Here is a 22,831-nt window from a genome sequence, read left to right as displayed (position 1 = left end):
TTCATAGTCAGGGAGTGGTTGGTCCAGTTGCGATTTCAACCGCCGTTGAAAATAAGCAAAGATTAACCACTTTTCTGTTTCATAAAGATTTTTTGTTATTGAATTAATGTCTCTGAAGCTCCATGAATCTGCGAAAAGCTTTACAAGGGTAAAAAAGCTTTTGTATGAGAGAGAATTTCATACAGGATAGAAGTTTGCTGAACCATTTGACCAATGCAGTAACAGTACAAGTTATTGTTACTGCAATATGAAAAATGCTTATTTAAAATCAGAATGTTGTGTTTTAGATAAAAGAAAAGCACCATAATGTGCTTTTTATTTGAAAAATTAAGACTTTCTGAATGTCAGCATCTCTTCTCTGTTAAACTTGGTTTGTATGTTTAGGTATCAGTTACTGACTTGACTTACAAACCAAAGCCAGACTCAGACCAACTGATGCTGAGGGGCAGCAAGAGGTGCAGTATTTAAAACAATTAGAGGTTTGGACGCTACCATTGTGAAAATAATTTCCTTTTTACACAGTCTGTAAATCGTGATTTACAGATATGGACATAGTTTCTTGAGTTTCAAGTTTTTTGCTTTTGGTTTCTTTTCCATGCTAAGCTTCAGCTATTAATAAAGAAAGGGATTTGATCTTCGCTGTAGGGAGTACTCTCTCTTGATCATTGCACAAGGGTCTTGATGCATCTCTCTTCAGTGTACCTAGGAATAGGGCGTGCACTGCCTGCCGCCAGTGTCCATCGGAGCAGGAAATGTTTGTGTGTCCATTGACTTTGTCTTAGAAGGTGTGCTCAACTATCTAAAACCGTAACAGTAAATTATTTGGAGTAAAAAGCTTGTTCCTGTCTGCATGACTGTCTGCACTTCTATGGGGTCTGCGCCATGGGAATTTGAATGCTGGTTTGTTTTGTTTCTGTAGTACTCGCTACTGAAAAAGCTGATTATGAAGCTAGGACTTACGTAGATGAAAGTTGTACCACAGTGGGGTCTTCTCAATAATGTCTGGTTGACATGGATCTTCCCACCCACCCCACCCTCCCTTTGCTTTATGTAAATATTTTTAAAAGGTAGGATTGATTGATTGACTGTTCAGCTGACAGGTACCAGAAATGTTTGAAGGAATAGGCAGATAAACTTTCATTTTTTTCCTCCCTATCCTATGTCTTTGGCTTTGCAAGATTTTTGTCTCTTGTATGCTTTTTCCAGGTCTTATAGCACCTTCTGTGCTTTGAAACCCTTCCTAGCTGCAGCTCAAAAAGCAGTATTTTTGTATTTTTATATTGCTTGGTTTCATGAAAAATACGAGAAACTGATGAAATACAAATTTTATCAGTAGCCTTTATAATTATACTTCTGTAAGGAAGTAGGGACTTAGTGGCTAATACATAGTCTTTAAAAGTTGAATTAGACACCTGTTTTCTTCAGGTGGTGAGTAGAATGATCTCTAGACTGTTCTAAAATCATCATGCAGTGAATTCTGCCTTATTTCATATTTCATTTACTGCTATTTCAGTAGTAAACAGCTTTGCATTTTTCCGTAAGGAATACTACAACTCTCTTACTGGAACAGACTTTGTAAACTAAACAGCAACGACTTAAAAACTTATTGCAGATGTGAATGCAATATATACTACATTAAGTAAATCTTGAACAATGACGATAGGTAATCACCATCAGTTAAAATTTTCTATTTGAGATGTCATGACCTATTCTACTAGCAAATCTGAGTGACCAAATTGTTAGTGAAAGATACTGAAAGATAATGATAGATAGTGATGGGTTGTAAAAGATTTGTAGTGGCCATCAGAACCTTTATAAGAGTGCATCTAGTTGTAATGAACACTGAAATCCAGGAAAGCAAAACAGAGTTTCCCACCAGGAAAGTTTTTAATACTTTTCTGAAAGAATGTTGGAGTTCCCACTGTTTCAAACTTGAAGTAACTGCCCAATGCACAGAGCAGTCCGTAAGACACACAAGACGCTCTCGGAGAAAAGAGGTGGTGTGGAGATAGGTGTGTACAGACTCTCTTCGTGATAGTTATGTGAGAGAGGTAAACAGCCTGTTAATGAAGTTTACAGATGGAGTTTAAATTGGGAGGGGTTCCCAGTGCTGCTCAGGAAGAGAAAATATACAAAGAGGCAGAGATGAACAATGTGGCCAGGAAACTGTGTGAGGTTCAGCAAGGAAGGAATAGAGCTTCCTTCATCTGACAGGGAGGGGTAGAGGAAGAGAACAGAGGAAAGTGGATAAAATAATGTGAGAAATCCAGGAGAGAGAAAGAAGGCAAGACCTAAAAGTATCGGGGGAGGACATAAGGCATGAAGTGCTTGTAAAGTCCAGGGGTATGCAACAAGAGGGATGTGATGAAACATCTTGATAGTCTTGAGTGTGTGACATGGGTGCCAGGTGGACATAAAAGCAGATAATAACCTACTGCGTATGCATGTTATAGCAGAAATTGTATCTGTAATTGCTTAACAGTGTTGACAAAAGTAATTATAGCACTCTACTAGATAATTCAATAAAGTTGACTTAAAAGTGCCATGAAAATTACATACAATAGCTATACACATCTTACAGGTCTATGGTAGTACTTGTTGCTTGTCCTTCTGAAAAATATTACACAAGTTTAGATGGCTGATTTGGTGTCAATAAACAAACTTATTACATGCTTTTCTTCCTGTCCATGTGGGGAAGGGTGGTTTTGTATATATTCTTTGCATTAAATGTGTCAGGGGCCAGTTGAAATGAAATGAAATTGTGTTATCAAGGGCATTAAAAGTGTTTGTAAGACTTCGGAGAATACCTTTTAGACAGGTTTGCTCGGTTTTGAGCTGTGTCGTGTACACACACGGGTCTGGATATGAAGGATAAAATGCACCAAAAACTAAACGTAAAACATGAAAGAAAACCTTTTGGTAGCATTCAGAGTGGGAGGTCTCAGCCGTTCCCTTGGGGAACTTAGCAGTGTGCCATCACGGTGTTTTGTCCTTCAGCTGCTTTCTGATTTTTTAAGTCACCAAGAATTTTGAATTTGCTCCTTATCTTTCCTGCAAGAATTACTGTTCTCTCTCTATTGTGGTAAAAAAGAATCTTTACCCTTTCAAATGAAGTTATATGCTCATGACTAAGTGTGGAATGTAATCCACACGCATCGGGGGTAGCACCTTACACATTTCTTAATACTAAGTTGGCACTGAACCTCAATTCTGGCCTTTAGCACTGAGAAGAACATCTTGCAGTCATCCTCCTCTGTAACTAAAATCTCAAAAGCATCAGAAGTATTTTTGTCTTCCAGCAAAGTACCCAAGATATGATGTTTTTATTGGTTTTTGTTTGTTTTTCATGCTCTTGGAAGTTGTTATGAAAGCTGATTCCTTCCTTGCTAGATTATTGTAACAAAGCCCAGTCTCCCTTCGCACTGCATTTCTCTTATTAAAGATAGCTCAAGTTCTTCCTCTGCTTGTTTCTTTTGCTGCTGATCGGTTTTCTGAAAAGAAGTGGATATAACATTGAATTTCCCTCACAGGCCATCAAAACCTACTGAAAAAATACCTGCTATCTGAAATTGGGGTAAAATGGAGCGGGGAAAAAAATGAGTCGAGTGGACATCTTGAAAATAAGAGGAATCGGCCTTCAGTAAAAATTTCTGTTGTTAAATGCAATGCATCTTTATAACAAGTTCATTTCTGAAACACACCTATGTTTTTAAAACATAATCCAATAGTATTTATGGGCTTCTCTTACGCCAAATAGAAGCTTACCTTCAGTACAGAAACAGTAACTTTTTGGTTTTTAAATTTTTTTTATTTTCAGTTTTAGATTTGAGTATTGGCTGAAGTAAATTAACAGCATGCACATTGACTGTCTAATATTTCAGGAATATTTTACTGTTATATCTGTTAAAAACACAGTAGTCATTTAGGGATTTATTTATTTTGGAGGGGAAAAGGTTTGCTTCTCCTTCCCACCTTTATTTTAATGGGGGGAGGAGGATATCTCAGAACTTCTTCAGTAATTTTGAACAACTATTGAGTGTTACAGATATTTGGTAATATAACAGAAATTTTTTAAATTGTGAGGTAGGTTTTGGTTTTTTAGCCATCTCTGCTAAAAGTAGGTGTCATTTAAGGAGAGTATTTTTCTTGCTTAAGAATCTTGTTTAAATTCTGCTTTGGCCCCTTTCTTTTTGGTTCACTGGTGATTTTTGAGCTTCTGGACTCCTGTTCAAAGTTTAAAGAACAATAACTAGTCAAATGTAAAATAACGTCGATTGAACCAACCTATGACTCAACAGTCAACCAAGTCATCCTGGATCCGCATCAAATGGACTGAGGCCAAAGCCTAAAATTGGCACACATCCCATCCCTCTTCTCCATATATTTCCACTGAAGCAGAGCCCAGAATGCAACACGTTGGTTAATATTCCATAATAAACTGCTCCGCATGTAAATGTATTCTTTTCATTGACAAAAAAGTGTGAAAGCCTATGCCAAGGGTAAAGCCACACTGTGCAAGGCTTCATACAGACCGACAAGGAAATGGAGTTTGTGCGCTGAAGAAGTTACCATCTTGACTTTCTTTCAGTATCAGTTCCACCTTTAAACAGAGCTTCCTTGAAGGTCTGTAGAGAGAATTAAGGAAGAAACATTCCTTTCTGCTTCTCTTGCCCTGCTTCCATCTTCCCTCCTCAGAAGAAGAAGAATTAAGGTTTTGTTTCTACTTTCTTATTTGCATTTGTTGATTTTATTTTGTTTCTTTAATTGTTATTTTTTTCAGCAAAGCAGAAAATAGTTACGCAGTGCTGATAAAAGCACAAACTGTGTTGAATAAGACTGTGCGCACACATTCATAAAAATCAGAGTCAGGATTACTGTTAGAGGATTACACTGGCAGCAGAAGAGTCTTTATTTTTTTCAAAATAGCAGAAATGAACTTTCTAATTACCAGTCTAAATTTATTTATAGCTCTATGACTCAATTTGACTATGCAAGTATTATCCTGCAGCTTTTAAAATAGCTGTTCTGTGACTACTGCAGTTTAGTTCAATCTCTTACTGCATTTCTTACAGTACCATTAATATTTTTCCATGTACGTTAAAGTCAGCTTTCCAGATGTCTCTTGCCTTCTTTCCTAGCAACATCATTTTGGCAGCCTGCAACTGCAGTCCTGTGAGTGACACAAGCATTCATGTTAAGACAACCAGAGCAATGTACATAGCTCATGCTGAGGTCATTAATGGAACATATCCTGTTTAATATTTTAAGTTCAGTTCCTCTGGTACCACATTAATAAGGGTGCTGTTATAAGGAGTAAAATACTTTTCCGATACGTGCTGACTATGTAGGATAAGCTAAAATGCTGTGACTGATCTAAGCTCATGGGTCTGTTCTAATAACGACAGAATATCTCTGTGCAAGAGTTCTGCTGTCCTGTTGAATTCAGTGTGCTAGCAAATGAAATTAGTATGTTAAGGGACCTATGTTAAGATAATAAATTTTTGGTGGGTACATTGGCTCTTAGTTAGTTTGCAAGGTTCAGAAAACTAAGAAACTGCTTCCAAGAAAGTGTCACACAGGTTAAAAACATACCTCTGTAGCCGCTGCGATCAGAAACAGCGCTTGCTGCATTCAGAGATTGAATGGACTAGGAACAATTTCATGTGTTGTGCTTAAAATGAAGAAAAAAAAAATCATCTAATTCTGTTTAGATTTTTGAGCTTTCTTCTACTGAGTGTGTATTAGTCTTGCAGCCTTCCTAATTCGGGTCTCTTTTTGCAGAGACACCTGCTTGCACCTTAGTTTGTAAACGCAGAGTGCATACGTATGCATATGAAGCTGGATCTATCTGCAAGATTGAGTTCTTGAAAGTCAAGTTTTCAGATGATCCACAACCTGTGTGTAAATATGCGTAGATCAAATGCATATTTTGTTATCCAGCAAAGCATAAAGAATTAGGATGGCCCAGGATGATTTGATTCCATATTTTTATGTAAAGTTTTTATTTAAGTATAAAGGTACTGGCTTCCGTCTTACTCTTTCTTTTGCTGCCTCTTTATTTAAGGAAGCAAGGGTGCACAATGAAATTTAAAAAAAAAAAAAAAAAAAAACACCTTTGGAAAAATATGCATAAATTGATTCATATAGAAATTAAGTCCTACCCTTGAAGGTAAGACTTTTTTGGCTGCTTTACTGGAGCACTGTAATAAATGTAAAAGTTTAGAACATATAATTTAATTATCATATTCTGGTCATAAATACTTTAGGGCTGTAGTACATTTGAAATCCCAAGAGCTCTAGCTAAGGTTGCAGCTGCAACATCAATTACCATTTATCCATTCCAAGAAAGCTTTGCCTGTGCCCTTGAAACCTTTACGTTCTGGAGAGTATCCAAAAGGGGAAAAAAAAACGTCGCGTTGCTCACTTGCGTTAGTGTTTCTTTCTCACTCCTGTGCGAGCTCTAAAATGGTAGCGGACGCCATTTCGGAGCGGGGAGAAGGGGTGTCTTTGGTGCCAGTGGCTCTGGAGCTGCCGGAGGCTCCTCCGAGCCCTCCCGGTGCTGGCGTGGTGATTAAAGAGAGCGCCGAGTCACCTGCGGTAGGACGCGCCTCCTCAGGTTTTGGAATAAATATCGTGCAGACTTTGAGAGAGAGATAAAAGGGCCCGATGCCCATAGGGAACCTGCGCTATTTAATGTGGTGGTTTTACTTCCCTTGCGCTATATCAGGAATCTCTGAAAATTATTATTCTGTTAACACGCTATTGGTATTTGCCTGTGCTCTCAGGGTTTTTTTTATTTAATAGAGTATAATTTATGAGAAATGAAACAACAGCGCTTCGAATGATGGTCCCTGCTGCCTCTGCCTAGCGTTAGAAAGACACAAGCTCCCTGTGAAGCCTATTCTTAACAACGCGTGTTTGTCATGTAATTCTACGTGTTTAGTAGAGCTTCATATATCCGTTTCTCCAGAGTGACAGATCGTGTCAGCCAACGCGTGGTGTTGGGGGGTGTGTGTACTGTTCCCATGTCGGGGTGTGCGCGTGTCCCTTCTCCAGCAGCCGCAGCCTGCTGTGATGCTCATGCTGCCCTTGCCGGTACTCGTGTGTGCTTCCAGGAGAGCGCTTGGGTGTTGAGGCATGTGCTTGGGACAGACGAGGAGAAGGCAGGACTTCCTGCACGTTCAAAGCTTATATGTATTGGGTTTTCTGATTAAATACTATTTCTCCATATACTTATGGAGAATAGAGCTTAGGTTTGCAATTCAGGTTCTTTAAGACCTCTGGCCTGATCAAAACCTCACCAGCATCAAGGTTTGACTGGTTCTGTACAACCATACTTACAGGAAAGGTATTAATTCCAATTTATTTTGTTTGCCAATAGTAAATGTTTTTTTATACATAAAATCTTTCATAACAGATATATGTAAAGTCTTCGTGTGAACTGAAGTCACTTTTTTGTTCTGAACTCTGTCTTGGTACTTTGGTCAATGTCCTTGTTATGATGTACCTGAGTTGTTGGAAACATAAGCAAAAATGTTTACGGTGTTTGAGGCAACTTTATACAAAGCAATGAATCCTACAGTCTGCTTTAGTTGTATTAAAGGGGTGGTAAAATGTATGTTGTTCTGCAGATGGAGAGGTTAATTATGAGACTTTGCTGCTTTAGGTATGTCTCATATTTTAAAATTTTCTGTGAATTAGAATCCCAGTACTCCATTGTAAGTTAGCAGTAAAATTTATCCTGATGTAGAGAGAATGTCAGGAGGAGGCACCATGGTACCTGCCAATCTGATTGTAAAATAACATGTTTCTCTGCCACGAGTTTCTGTATCCAGCAACAAAGCAAATCTGGCCATGGCCTTTCTGGGTGACCCATTCCTCATGTTGGTGTTATCTTGGTTGTGTTATAGGCACGTGCACAAAACTAGGCTGTTAGTTCAAAATCTGGTTTCCTGGTTTATCAAGTCATGATACGGCATTTATCTGGGTGCGTGATAAAGGAAATGGTGTTAATCATCTTGGCTTTCAAATGGGCTGTAAAACAGTAATACTGGATGCTTTTAATCGCAGGCTTTGGTTAAATACTGTAATCCGTAGTAGATTTTTAATTTATTATGGTATCACTGGGGACATGCTTGTAATCAAGAACAGTGCTTTAACCAAAGCAATTCAGTTCTCCGTTTTAAGTACAAAACGGGAGAGAGAACTTTTACACAGAACCTACCTATTCTTAAGTTATTTGGAGGACTTTTTTGTTTGTATTGTGGGTTTGTGGGTGTTTTGTATATTCAGGCAGTCAGTAGGAATGTTTGGGTCAGCACCCCAAGACACCTTTGACTTTGGGTAAATCGCCGTGTGTTCAGTGCCCGGTGACAATAGTTGAGCTGTGCACGCCCTCGGCGGCGGGCAGACAAACCAAAGGCAGTGTGTGTATCTGCATAGAGTTTGCAGACAGCCTGGGAGGAAAATGTTGGTTCTTACCAGCTCGTACCAATTTTCAGTCTCTTTAAACTTAACTTGAGTAAGTTACAAGAGATAGAAGAGACCATTGTAACCAGTGGTTCAGGTTCTCGGCAAAATGCATTTTTGAAATTATTTTCAATTGGCAAATACACTTTTATTTTAATATTGTAATGACAAGTATAATGTCAATAGCCTTGTTGTAAAAATTTTTCCTGCTTGAACTGAAAACTACTTTCCTGCCTAGGAGGGTATAAAAAAATAATTAGTAGTTTCTCTGGTTAATAAGGAAATAAGTAAGCAATTCAAAAAATGTAATCAGTTGGTGTATGCAGCCGAGTGAGGGTATAAAAAAATAACTTGTAGTTTCTCTGGTTAATAAGGAAATAAGTAAGCAATTCAAAAAATGTAATCAGTTGGTGTATGCAGCCGAGTGTTTACATTGTTCTCATTGCTAGAAGATAAGAGTGAGGCCCAGATGGCAATGACATTGAAAATCGTTTCTTTACTGTTAGTTTGGTGGTACTCCTTATACAGATAAGTAACTCGCTTTTAAGAATATGTTAGTTCAATACTAAGGTGACCTGTGCTGGAGAACCAGGACTGATGGTATATTGTGGTCTGGGTGTATCATGAGTGAATGCAACTTGTATGTGTGAAGCATTAGATTAGAAGTAGGAGCAAAATGAATAGTCATATCAAAAGACTAGTCAAAATAAATATAGTCAAATTCTGTGCTGTTTCTTCCAACCCTAGACATACTGCATCCATTTCTTTCCTCAGAGTTGGCAGTTGGACATGAATAACATTTTGTTACAGGTTTTTAGGAGCCAGTTGCAAATGTTCTGGTTTTGTAATTTATAATAGTACCAAGGAATAACTTAGTTGTCTGTATGTCTGAAAAAAACTTGTATTATGCGTTTCCCCTGAACTTTTTTCTTCAGGGTAGATTTTTTTTTAAAAGGTGAAAATTGTGAAGGTGACAGCTGCCTCTTTGCCTAGCAGCCTCACAGATTTCCCGAGTTGCTGCTTCTCCTGTTCTGTAGCTTGCAGCCGTTTTCCTTAAATGCAGTTAGTTTTTAAACTGTTAACCAAGTTCTATTCTCATTGCACGTGTGTAAGTTGCTATTGGTGCTAATTTAATTTGCATTTTAGAAAAGAATTTACCCTTCAGCAGAAGAGCACTAGGGCTGGGCATGGTCTTGGACAAAATCAATTGAGGCTGATCGTCCTAAGCTTTCATTCGCTGATAAAGAGTTGTCAGTTGTAGACTATAAATGACTAATAATTTTAGTTGCTGAAAGTATTTGTCTCTTCATTATCTTACTGGAGATTTTTTTGTTTAATGATGCAAAGTAACAGGAAGGTAGTGTATTTTTAAAATAATGTTATAATGTTAGTAAGTTCAACATGTGGGAGTGTGCGTGTTCTGTGTTGTGTCGTGGAGGTTTTATGTTCTTCACAGTAAAGAGAGAAGAAAGCAGAAAGAGGAACAAGCAAATGTTTTCTTCAGTAATGAACAAATACGCTGGAGGAAGGCTTCTTCAGAAGAGCGAATAACTATCTGCCGCATCTTTCTGCTGAAGTGTTTATAGCTGATTGCAGGGCTGTGAGTTTGGTCACCCGCATCTGATATCCCGGCTTTAATAGCCTCGCTGGAGGAGCGTGGTGCTGGTGTGGCTGACTCACCCGGCCCCCCCGTGAGCGTGTGTCCCCCTCCCCGGGCCCTGGCCACTGGCCTCCGCGGGAGGACGACGTGACCCGCAGTGGACGGGGACCCTGAGAAAGGAAAACTTCACACCACCGTAAACGTTACCACACCTGACTTTATTAAAGTTTGAACCTTGAGCCTGGTTCGAAAATCTCTGGTAAATGATTAACACAGAAATGGCTTTGCTTAAACAACTTGATTTCTACAGAGCTCGTTACTGTAGCTGCATCTTCTTTTCTTTAAGTCTTTCTATTTTACCCCCATATGTTTCCTTGACTGGAAACAATAAATGTATCTACACAAACGAATAAAATTAGTTTATATATAAATAGTTTCTGAAAGTACATGGGAATGGAGATCAGTACCCTTAAACAAGTAACAACTTGCCTCCCAAAATAAAATTTAATTAAAGTTTTTACAAATTTGGAACCCTTAAAATTTGGAATCTTTTTCCGCTCTCATCTGTGCTTCTTGACGTTTTATTTAGATAAGAAACATAGTTTATTAGGTTTTTGTTGACTTTAAAAACATTTCTGCAAATAACTGAAAGGTAACTTTTTTATTATTATATGATCTCGGAGTGTAACTTCCCTCCCTTACCTCTTCCTTGGGAAGTGGTTGTTTGTCTTTTACTACGTATAACTTTATAGGTAAAAGATTTATATTAAACCTGCAGCCAGCTTGTTGTAGCTCTTGCAGGAGTCCTTATGCACTATAATCCCTTCTGTTCTCCATGTTCCAGGCAAGCAAAATTGTGTTTTGCACAACCAGAGGACTGTCAGTGTCTGGCAGCTCTCCACACAGTTAGTAAATATTGGCCTTATCTGATATAGCCAGGCTTGAAAAGATATGCCAGAAGCCCAGATTAGATTGCTGGCTACTGCTTTATTAATCAATGTAATAATTTATTTTTAGTTTTGTAAGTCATATCATCTGTTTTCTTTCTCATATTACATTTTCTATGGTACTGGTACAGAAAAGGAGCCCTGTTTAAAAATTAAAGGTGATTGAAAAGCTTCAGTTGAATATGTTTGGTACTACCATAGTTTCTATGACAGTTGATGAATGTTTCCTTAAAAACACTTTTGTGAGAAATCTGTAAGGTATAGAGAGTTTAATTTTTGTATCTAAATTAGCTGTCTTCAAAACTATGCATGGAAAGATGTTTGCATCTTTTTCAGGTTTTAATCATTTTAATGAAATGAAGTTCTCAAGTTATATATTCCTTATTTAAAATCATAGGCTCCCAGCCTATATTTCAATGTTTAAACTGAGATTTTTAGTATAAGAAAAGGAGCTACTGGGCCTAAAACTTTAGAGAAAATAAGGCAACTTACAGTAGCTTTTGACTGGCCAGTGATTACTGTTTTTAATAGGGGGGGTTGTTTGTTTTTGAAGTAAGTGTTGATGATTGATTTATTTTTTTTTTTATTTTGCATATGACAGTACAAAGCAGCAAAACAATTTAATTCCTTTTTCCAAATGGATCAGTAAGCTGGGGGGGGGCATGGGGGGGTGGAACCCACAGCAAACCAAACAGAAGAAAGTAATATATTTTTCGCATGAAAGGAAGCAAAGCTTTGTAGTCAAAATTATTTGTCTAATTAGACAGGAAAGCCCTGAGGGAGCAAAGAACCACGTACGGGTTCTCAAGCCTGAGGTTGTCCTCTCATCTCTGGATTCCTTCTGAAATCTTAGTGGAACAGCAGACCTGCCCCAAAGCGAAGGAGATGTGCACACTGCAGCCCAGCACCCGGGGGCAACGTGAGGTCCCGCAGCAGGCTGTGGTGCTCAGTGAACTGCTCTGGCAGCGGCGGGGGTCTGCCCTGTACTTCCTGAGGCACCCCAAAGGGCGTGGAGACCTTACCTCTCTGAATACGGAGTAAAGCTGAGACCTGCTGGGAAAGGCAGGAGCACCCAAAATGTGCAATACATGTATGGTCCATATTGAGCATATGCACCGGTTCCGGTTGAGTGACGGGGAAGGGTCTCTTCAACCAGAGGAGCTGGGCATCGCTCAGCTCAAAGCACAGCTCCGTTGACTTGAGGTTGTGGTGTGCCTTTCTTCAAAGTATGTGCCAGATCTCAAGCTGCGTGTTAAGAAGGCAGGATTTCTGAAAAGGCTGGTTTGCATTAACCAAATACCATCACGCACAGCTTTGATAAGAGGCAGAAGTAGACTGGAATCCTCAGCTTCCTTAACCATGAGGTTTCTTTTCCTGCAAACCCATAGCCATTGGCTTCTCTCAGCCGATTTCTTCATCAGAGGAGATGGGGCCATGCAAATGGCAGCTTCCATCGTTACAGTATTCATTCCTAGAGCGCCTCTGCACTGAGGAAGGCAGACATGCTTTGTAGAAATTAGGATGAGCATGTAATTAAAGATGTGTGTTTGTAAGGACATCAAATAAATGTAACTGGGTTGAATTACGTTCTGCCAGTACTTGGATGTTGAGTGCTGGATTGTGCAAAAGCTTTCTGCTCTTTAAAAGAAGACAAATTAACTAGAAAACACAGAAAAGCCATCATACGGATCGTAAACAGGATTGCAGTCTATGGGTGACTGCCACTTTAGTTGACAGACTAGCTAATGATGGTTGTCAGCCTCTTTGTAGAGTAATAGAGTAGAAGAAGTCTTGCAGCATTTCACAAATATTTTCTGAATACAAAGGAGCGATGTGATGGATTTTAGTTCTTTTCCAAGTTCTGGAAAGAAGCATTCTTTCCTGGGTGGGCTTTTTTCTTCCCTTTTTCCTCAAGGTTGATTCATTCTGCTTCATTCCTATTGAAGCCTTCGCACCACCCTTGTTCTGGTCTTGCTCTTCTCTCCTTCTTCCCACAGCTATTCCAGCATGTTTGAGCTGTTGCTGTGTTCTTGTCTATTTTTTACTTTTCTGCTCAGCCCTCTCTGCTCTAGCTTAGATACAGGTCACCTTCTCGCCTAGCTCATATCAGACTCATTTTTTTCCCTAACACAAGTAGTTTTCACTGTTCTCTGCCCTCTGGTTCCATATTTGTCGAAGTGTGGACTTCACTGACATGTTTATTCTGGTTTGACTTTTATCCCTCTGCATTTGAGTGATAGGATTCCCGCTCCTTGTGTCTGCTTTTATTATCTAACTCCCTCCCGGTATGAGCAAATGCAACAGCAAAAGTCCTTGGAATCACCGGACGGGCCATTTCTCAATTGCTCTCTGGGGATGGGGCGTATGGAGGCAACCTGTTCAAAAGTAAAGCCTCCCAGGTGTTGGGGTGTTTTAATTTGGGCTGGAATTTTAAGGGTTTTGTGAATGTTTGAGAACTATGGTTTTTTTTAAAATGTGTGACCAAATCTGGTCAGACTTTCTTGAGGAGAGGAAAAGGAATTTTCCATGCAAAAGCCAGCCCACATATAAATGTTAAGCCCACATTAGGGAGTGTGGATGTTCTGGAGAGTTTCCGAGTAAAGGCTTAAAAAAAGTGTTATTTTCTAGCTTCATCTGGAAAGTGGCTGGAACCCTGTTGGACAAAATTTTCTGTGAAAATAACTAAGTTAAGCATACGGTATAGAAACTCCATTTTAAAAATTCAAAACTGTGAAATAAAACTCAACAACGTGCCTTATAACAGGAGGTGTCGAGGCAGCCTTCAACAGGTAACGCATCAGGTTTTGGCTATGTTGTTTGCACGTGCTAAGTAAGATTAGCCTCTCAACTTTGGCACAACCACTGTTGGTTCAGCCCTGATGATTAGAAGCAGCTCGAAGGTGATTACGATACATTGTTTATTGTTCTAACAATGATTTTTTTTTTTGTTAAAGAGCTAACCCTTCATTTGTAGATGGCATGTATGTTTACATAGGAAAACCAGATCCTGAAATGAGGAATAGATATTCTTTTCCTAAAATGCTGGGGTGAAATGATCATTTATTACTGTAAATATGTATCGATATATGGCTTAATTTGCACAGCTTCTTGCATAATAGTATCCCAGGAGAAAACTCTGATGATACTGGAAAAGGAGGTTTTTGTAGGACTCAGTGCAGGCTGCAGGGAATGTGACAGTAATGAAAACAATATGGAATAAGAGCATTTTTTAAGAGTCAATTTTAAAGGCTAGGATAATTATGCAAGAAACTTGGCTTCAGAGATGTGTCAGGGAAGTAATCTTGACCTAGTCAAATAGGCTGTGAAAAATCCATACAGCTTTACTTACGTTTTACAAAATTAATTGGTTAACTGTTTCAGAGCCCAGTGAACTTGGTGTGCAGAACTGTAATGTTTGAGGATAAGGGCAGTCTGTTTCTTGCAGTTATGAATATTATGTTTGCCAGTATCCCATAGATCTTAATTAAAAGTATTTTTATGCTTTTTTTTAGCCCTGGAATGAGATCAGATGTAAGCTCCTCTCCATCCACAACCTCAGCAACTACGGGACCACCTCCCAAGCTTTGTCTTGTTTGCTCTGATGAGGCCTCTGGGTGTCATTACGGTGTTCTTACTTGTGGCAGCTGCAAAGTGTTCTTCAAAAGAGCTGTGGAAGGTAAGACATGTTTTGATGAATTTGCTGTTTAAAAATATAAAACCCATGTACATGTCATCCACACTCAAAACCAGTCTGTTTAATCTTGCTGGAATCCATGGTTTTGCTAGGAACCTAGTGGAAAATCCCATCCATTCTATCACTGATCTTTTCATAGTAAGTAACATTGATAATGGTGTGATTATCTGAAGCATAGATTCCATTTACATTTATAAAATGCTCCCATTCATTCACAGTGTAAAAGGATGTATTGTTGTCTTGGCTTTTTGTTTCTTTCGTTTTCTTTCACTGTTGTTTTTGTTTATTTGTCCTATTTATATACAGATATTTGTGTGCGTTAGATTTGTAAAGTTTGTGATTTTTATGTTTAATGTTAGCTGGTTTTGTGTATAAAACTGTACGTGAAACTTGATAAATCTCTCCTATGCAAGATTATATAGTTTTACAATTTTTCCTATAAGCAATACTGATTATATTAAATACATGTCCATGTGTGATATTTGCAGGGGTAGCTAGATAACAGGAACATGTGTGTAGTTTTGGATCATCGAGATTTCTCTCTAATCACAGGAAGAAAATCGTTCTAGAAAATAGAGATGATGGAAAACTAAATGTGAGTCTGTAGTGCGTATAGCAGAATAAGCAATCTGTGATTTTGGGGCTGCATAAGCAGCCATTATGTAATGAACTCGGTTGTACCTCAATGTCTGACTCTTCGCTTCAGTATCAGAGAGATGCAGAAAAGTTGGAGTATATTCTCAGTGTCTCTGAAAGGATAGCAATTCCTCTATTCTGAAATTACGTTGTTCTTAGTTACAGCCTTACAGGGTTTCCTGTCTCATGCAGCCATTCCTGCTGCATTTTGTATTTTGAAGTGAGTCAGACTGTCATTTTTTGCTAACATTTTTGCAAGTTGGTTTTCACTGGGGAAGAGGGAAGGCTGTTTTGACAATGATGAGCCACCATTCAGCCTTTCAGAAGGAGCACCTTCTCCCAGTTCCCAGCTCACTGGATGCAATAGGGAGCTCCGTGGAAACGCAGAGCCTCTCGGAGTGATCGGAAAAGTCAAGTTCGTATCACAGTTTCTGCTAGTCACAAGGGGAAAGGATGTCAGTTCTGTGGGAAGCTGAACCTGTATCTGAAGTATAACAAGAGACGATATGAGCTCAAGTGCAAAGCACTGAGCTGCTTGTGCTCTCCGTGACTCCCAACTGGTCCTGTCTGGAGTTGCGCTCCCATTTAGAGCCAGGCTCTTTATTTGAAGCAAATAATCACCTGTATCTTCAATTAAAATAAGGTCACTGGATATCCCTCAGAAGTAGTATTATATGGCAGCTTAACATATGTCATAGCGATGGTTTTGCCTGTCCTCAAGCTTAAACAAATCATGAAAGTATTGATACGTGAAGAAGTCAATCCAGTAATTCCTTTTGATCAGTGATGCGACTTGCCGCATCTTATATCAACTGTATTAATGTTAAAAATGTAAGCAGGCTTATAGCTGAAAAATTGCAATAAATTTCTCAAGGCTTACCTCCACTTTCATTTTTATTGTTCCACAGATTATCCCAAGCTTAATCCTTCTGATTAGATATTGTGGATGTTTTCAGGAGCTCTTCCAGGATCTGTTAGTTCTAGTATGCACTTTAAGGAACAAATAATTTACTTTTGTCTCTTACAGGCATTTTTCTTATTAGGAACATATGTAAAAAGAATTTGTTTCTTTAATATCCTTTTTATTAATAGCTGCCAGGCACCTGTTAGTATACAGATCAAGCTGACTCTGCACATTGGTTATCCAGCCTTTAGCCTGAAACCCTTTTTCTATAGCTTTGTCTACACACATGTATACTGTGATGGAAATAGTCACAAAAACTGAAAGTATCAGTATCTAGAAAATCAATATAAAGTATATTTCTTTCAGCCGAAAGTAGAACTAGAGGAGAAGAGGAAGGATGAAGGTGGAACAGCAACTGTATATTTACACACAGTTCTTCACGCAAACAGGCCTTTCTTCAGGAACCCAGGATGGCCAAAGCCATCTTGTTCTAGTTCTTTCTTTCATCATGCTTCAGAGCCCAGAGCCCTCGCGATTCATTTTCTCTGGTTCCAGAACCAACCCCGTTCACCTCCCAGCATGTTACCCCCACCCTGCTGCCAACCCAGATCTTCACCACTCCTCCCCGCCTCCGCTTCCTCACCTTGCTTCAGGTCCTCACACCTCCCCTCTGCTCCAGGTTCCCCCGACACCTCTGCCTCCTGCTGTGCTCCACATTGTCCTTGTTCTTCAGCATTTTTAATTCCATCTCCCAAAATCCTTTGTCTGTAATTTCTAACCTTTTTATATGCCGGTGTGCTCAAATGAGCAAAGACTCATTCAGTCTCATAGTGCTTCAGAGCCCCAGGCGCCGACTTGTGCTATGGGCACTGCAACGTTGAAGAGTGTCTGGCCTCTCTGTAAAATGCCCCTATCTGCTGTAAATTCCCTTGGAAATATCTCCATTTGCTCACTACCAATTTTTACCAGTATTTTGTTTGTGAAGTATATTTGTCTGTTTTTTGAAATGCATTCCTTTGTGCAACTGGCATGTCCTCTGGGCAGCAGTCAGACGGCATGAAGCAGAAGGTGGAATCAGCTTCCCTTCATTTTTCCACAAAATGTTCATGTGACAAGAAGGCTTTAATATAATGTAATACAAAGAAGTAGCGTAGCTTTCACCTAAAAAAGGCAAGAATAGGTAAGCAGTAAATACAAGAAATCAAACTACTTTCACGGAGATGAAGCTTTTTGTTAGGAAAAAAAATGGAACAGCTCAGGAAGATCTACACCTGAAGCATCCGTATTGACTGTGTGAAACCATGGTCTCAGTTGAACACCTTTGCAAGACATGAAATTATAGCCTCTGTTCTGCTACAGTGATGACAACTATTCATCGGTGCATATTTCATGTGTGTGCATGTATATTTGTTCTATACATGTTAGTATGCTAATGGTAAACAGAATTGTGAATCATGGATCTATTTTTTAAGTTATCTTAAACACAAGGATGAAACAAGGGTTAGTAAGGCTTCCTCTTCTTCAAAAGAAATAGAAAGGGGGGCTCATTCAGAAAAATGTTCAGGGCTTCCTTGGAATATCAAGGAACTTGAAACACTTCACTGGAGAAGTTTGACTAAAGCCATAGTAGTGGACTCTGCTTACCCATAATTTTCACAGCTGACTTGAAACAAATTCCTTAACCATGCTCTTTTTCTGTGAGAAGACTCTTAGGCTCCATTGTTAATAACTCAGTACTTGGAAAATATGTTTGTTTCTCTCACTGTTACACTATCTGGGCTTTGAAATATAGTGTAAAAGCCTAGGTAGCGGCTTTCTCCCAACTAAAGAAACATCTGGGTTTTGATACCGATCTGAGAGAAGGATATATCTTTTAGTAATACGTTTCTCTAAAGTTATCTTGAGACAATTATTAATATCATTCAGATCATTAAGAATAGATACTACTCTTCTGTTGTTCTGCTCTTAACAGCTAAGGAAAACAGTTATTTTCTATATGTAGCTCAAGTTGCCATATTTCTAGGGTCAGTTTTGCTCTGAATCCGTGAATCCGTAAAAATGTCAGAGAACTTAGCTTGTCCAGTTCAGACTCTAAGTTAAACCAGAGGAGGTTTCGTGACTTTCAAAATGGTGAAAGCTATGTCTATATATCTGTAGAAATGTTGACATGTATACTTTCAAAATGTGTTTATGAATGTTGTTTACATCTCTTGTGAAACTATTTAGGGAAATTGGAAACATGCTGTAGAAGATAGTTTTGAGGAATGTGAGAGAAAAATAGTTCTAAAAATGGAATTTGCCTGATGTTAACAGAGAATAGGATTTCTTCCTAAATTTATTGGCTTTGGTGTCATATTAGAAATCTGTTCGGTGTATAGATATATGAAATCATATGGATACTGATCTTATTTTTTGCAAGAAATTAAGTACAGTAAGTAAAGACATTACATAGTCCCCAGATCCTTAATGTTACTGAATGAACGACTTCATCTACTACTCTAATTGTAGAGCTTATGGTTATTTTGTTTGTCTTCGTGAATACAGGGCAGCACAACTATCTGTGTGCTGGGAGAAATGATTGCATTATTGACAAAATTCGGAGGAAAAACTGTCCAGCGTGCCGCTACCGGAAATGTCTTCAAGCTGGCATGAACCTCGAAGGTAACTTAAAATGCTCAAATCCCTTTTTTATTTTTGAGTCCTAGACAATAAAGGTCATGCTGCTTATGAAGCTAAAGCAATTATTTGAGCAGCACTTTAATATGTTAAAAATAAGTACTGCATTTTATGGCGTGTGTGAGCATTTTAATGAAAAGCAAGATTTTTTTTTACGCTAAGATTTCTCCTATACTTTCCTATCCGTACTCAATTGCTCTGTCTCTCAGTATGTTCAGCAGAAGTGAGTCATACGCACAAACCAGAGTTATTTTTTATTCTTGTCAGCACATATATCTTGTTGCTTTTTCACTGAATCTGAGACAGCAGAACTCCAGGAGAACTCTTGTAGGGAAGTGTGACGCCTGCCCGTCCTTACTCAGGAGAGTGACCTGACACTGAAACCACAGATGAGAGGGAAAGCCCAGAGGCACAGATCTAAGGTTGGAGTGGAGCTTATATCTTCAAACTGAAGAAAAGGAAATTACTTTTGTTCATGCTGTGGATTCTTCTTAAATGTCTGTCAGAATCTCTCTAGAAAAGATCGGTTAAATAAATAAATTTAAATGTACCAGTACATATTTATTCTCCGCTAAGTCCTGGATGGCTTATGAGAAACTGAAGAACACATCAACTAGAGATTTAGCAGCAGTTGTAAAATGGCATAAAACATTTTTATTAGTCAGCTATGTTTTGTGCTTGATATTTTTTCCTTGAGCTGTAGAGATTAATACAGTACTTACTAGCATAGTTATCATGGTGATACTTGTATAATCAAAATTGTCAGATAAAATAAAAATGTCAAAAATGTATTTGTCAGATACAAATATGAACAGAGTTTCATTTCAGTCAGTGCAAATATCCTTTGCTAAAATCCAAGTGGTGAATTATGTTGAAGAGAGAGATGATACTCCTATTAGAGTCTATGTTAGCACGTCCTTTCTTCCTCTTCTGCTTCCAACCTCTCTCGGGAGGATGAATCACCAGTTTTTCTGCCCTGCAGGTGGCTCTACATGCCCCTTCCTTCAGAGCGAAGGGAAAAAACCCAACGGTCTGAAATGCTTCCCCTCCTATGACGTGTTTACAAGTATATCCCATGCTTCGTGGTAGAGATTTGCAGGGAGGAGGAGAGGGAGGTGGCTGGTCGGTTTGTTGAGGTGTTACTGTGATCTCTGTGCAGGATGTGAGTTGCATCTCTTAATGGCCAAAATCTACCATAGTGGGTTCTAAAATAAATCCCTGAAGTATGTGAGGTTGTCATTGCGTGTCTCCCAGGAGCTAGATTTAGCTTGTCAGACACTCCCGGTGGGCTGAACCTTGCACTTCAGAGATAATAGCAGGGCAGTCCACTTACCTGTTCTTGGTGTCCAAGGTGGAAAGATGTAATGCCCTGCTGGGGCTGGTGTGGCCAGTAGCAAGCAGAGGTAAGAGTAAAGCCCACAGAAAGTTCAGAACAATGCAAAAACCCACAATTTTCATTTTGAAGTGGAAAAGAATACATTTTGTTTTAAGACTTGTTTCTATTTTTTTCTCTCCATAGTTGTTTTCAGTATACATATATCATGTTCATATATTTATCTATATGAATAAGCACCTTATTATGACTATTACTCTAATAGTAAGCCTTTTCCATGCATTTCCTGCATGCAATTCCTGCATCAATTTATGTGAACTCTTTTTAAAGTAGACATCAATATAGCTGTCTCAGGCTCGAGGACATGTTATTTGAGTTGCCTTTCTGCACCAAAGAAAACTAAAATTGAATGACGTCTGATACTTGCCACTTTTCCGCACGTAGTTTGGAGCCCTTCCAACTGTAGTTTGCTTGCCTGAATTTTGGCACAGAGAATCCTAGAGAATAGTGACTTTTTGGAGGATGGATATTGTTATATAAGTTGTTGGAAAAGGCAGGGGGGAAGCTTTTGTGACTGAGAAGGAAAAGAGATCTAGAAACTCAGCAACGCAAAAATAGAAGAACCCAAGGTAGTGTGAAACAGTGAAAAACGACCATGAAAACAACGATTTATCGGACAGATCTGAACAGATGGTGAATTGGTCGTACAGAAGATGTTGTAGAAAAGAAAACTGGAAGGCAGCATAAAGTGCAGAAGAGACTAAAAGAGAGTTCCTTTTATTTTGGCTATTTTAGGGTCACAGTTCAGGAATTACTGTTTAAAAGATAATTAAATTTGCATACTTCTTAGACAGTAATTTCTTTTTGAAAAGTCATCGGGTGTATCCTCAGTGCATAAATAATGGTTATAAGCAAACCAGTTAATGAATAGCAAGAGATCAAAATATCCGAGCATGTCAGTCTGAAGGCCCCTTTCACTTAGCCTTACTTGCTGGTAGACTTCTTCCATGAACCTGTCCCGTCGCATCTTGAGTACCTCTAGGTTTCTAATACCTACAGTGAATTTCACTGATAGGTAATGGGTAGCAGACTAACTTATTTTTAAATAAATGAAGTCTACCATGCAATATTTTAGTTCTTACCTGCTCTTGTGCTGAGACAAAAGTGGTTCCTCGTACACTAGAAACATGTTGCTTGATAATTTTCTATTACAGTCTGGTTTATCATCAGTCATACCTTTGGCCCTACTTATCACCCTTTTCTGGAACTTTCTTGTTTCTATTGTATGGGTTTTTTGGGTGTAGGGGACTGGAAAAAACGTACAACTACCAAGCTGCAGGTACCAGAGATTTATACAGTAGAATAATGTTATTTTGTACTATAGCCTTTATTTCTTTGAATTCTCATTTCCGCTTTCATTGTTAATTGACCCTAGGCATTCTTTGGCACCCTTTCTCTTTCTGATGTGTTTGAAAAAAAATTTATTGTTAGGTTTTATGCCTGTAAAAAGTCATCTCATAATTTTTTTGGCCTTTCATACTGCATTTTATAATTAAACTGTTGGCAACTTATGGGTTTTTTCTGTCATCTTCATTTTGAATTTATTTCAGTTTTTTGAAGGATCTCTTCCTCTTTCTAATATTCATTGCCCTGCTCTGTAACTGCAGTGGTTTTTGTCACTATAAATCCCATTTTAGAAGTGAGGTGCATGGTCTCCATGTCTATCTGGCAGTGTTTGTCCTTCAGCACAGTGGTGGGAACGTTTCATCATCTCCCAGGACGGTGAACTGCCTGCGTGGTTCAGGTGCACAGGCCATCTGCCCAATGGGCAGGAAACCTGTGCAATAAAATAGGAAGCCTGGACAATCTCGCTGGATGCCAAACTGCAGGGGTGGATGGGTTTTTTTGGGGGGGTTGTTTGTTTTTAACAGAAAATCTTGGATGCTTTTATTTCCTTGCCGAGTTTATCTGTAGGGGATTATCTTCCATAATTTGCCCTAAGGAGCTGGTTTTAAATTTGTGGTATTTTTGTATTTGAAAATAAATGGTAAAGAAATACATTAACTCAATCTTCTTTTTTTGTGAGTTACAACTGTATATCTAGGACAGGTCTAGTAACGTAGCCTAATAAAAATTCTTGCATAATACTTTGTCTTATCAGATATATTTCTTTTGTTTATAATTTTACCAGACTTTCTGGGCTGGAAATACTCCATACCAGGTGTCTGCATTAAGCTGCAGGCATGTGCATCTAAATTTAAGTCAAAGCAGTTCATTTGCTTTTCACAGAATAGAATCATAGAACCATTTAGGTTGGAAAAGACCTTTCAGATCGTCGAGTCCAACCGTTAACGTAGCACTGCCAAGCCCACCATTAAACCATGTCCCTTAGTGCCACATCTACACGGTTTTTAAATACCTCCAGGGATGGCAACTCAACCACTTCCCTGGGCAGCCTGTTCCAATGCTTGACAACCCTTTTGGTGAAGAAATTTTTCCTAATATCCAATCTAAACCTCCCCTGGCACAACTTGAGGCCGTTTCCTCTCGTCCTGTCGCTTGTTACTTGGGA

The 22,831-nt window shown here is 38.8% G+C and overlaps 1 protein-coding gene across 1 annotated transcript in view; it reads left to right on the top strand.

Moving 5' to 3' along the window:
- NR3C1 (nuclear receptor subfamily 3 group C member 1) overlaps window positions 1-22,831 on the top strand; it is a 72,181-nt gene that overhangs the window by 28,416 nt on the left and 20,934 nt on the right. Inside the window, exons 2-3 of the mRNA XM_019473853.1 lie at window positions 14,529-14,692; window positions 18,795-18,911. Coding sequence (XP_019329398.1) covers window positions 14,529-14,692; window positions 18,795-18,911 — 281 coding nt within the window. The remainder of the gene's footprint in view (window positions 1-14,528; window positions 14,693-18,794; window positions 18,912-22,831) is intronic.

The sequence above is a fragment of the Aptenodytes forsteri genome, unplaced genomic scaffold, assembly GCF_000699145.1.
Source record: "Aptenodytes forsteri isolate BGI_AS27 unplaced genomic scaffold, ASM69914v1 Scaffold54, whole genome shotgun sequence".
Taxonomy (NCBI): Eukaryota; Metazoa; Chordata; class Aves; order Sphenisciformes; family Spheniscidae; genus Aptenodytes; species Aptenodytes forsteri.
This window is presented reverse-complemented; position numbering and strand designations above follow the sequence as displayed.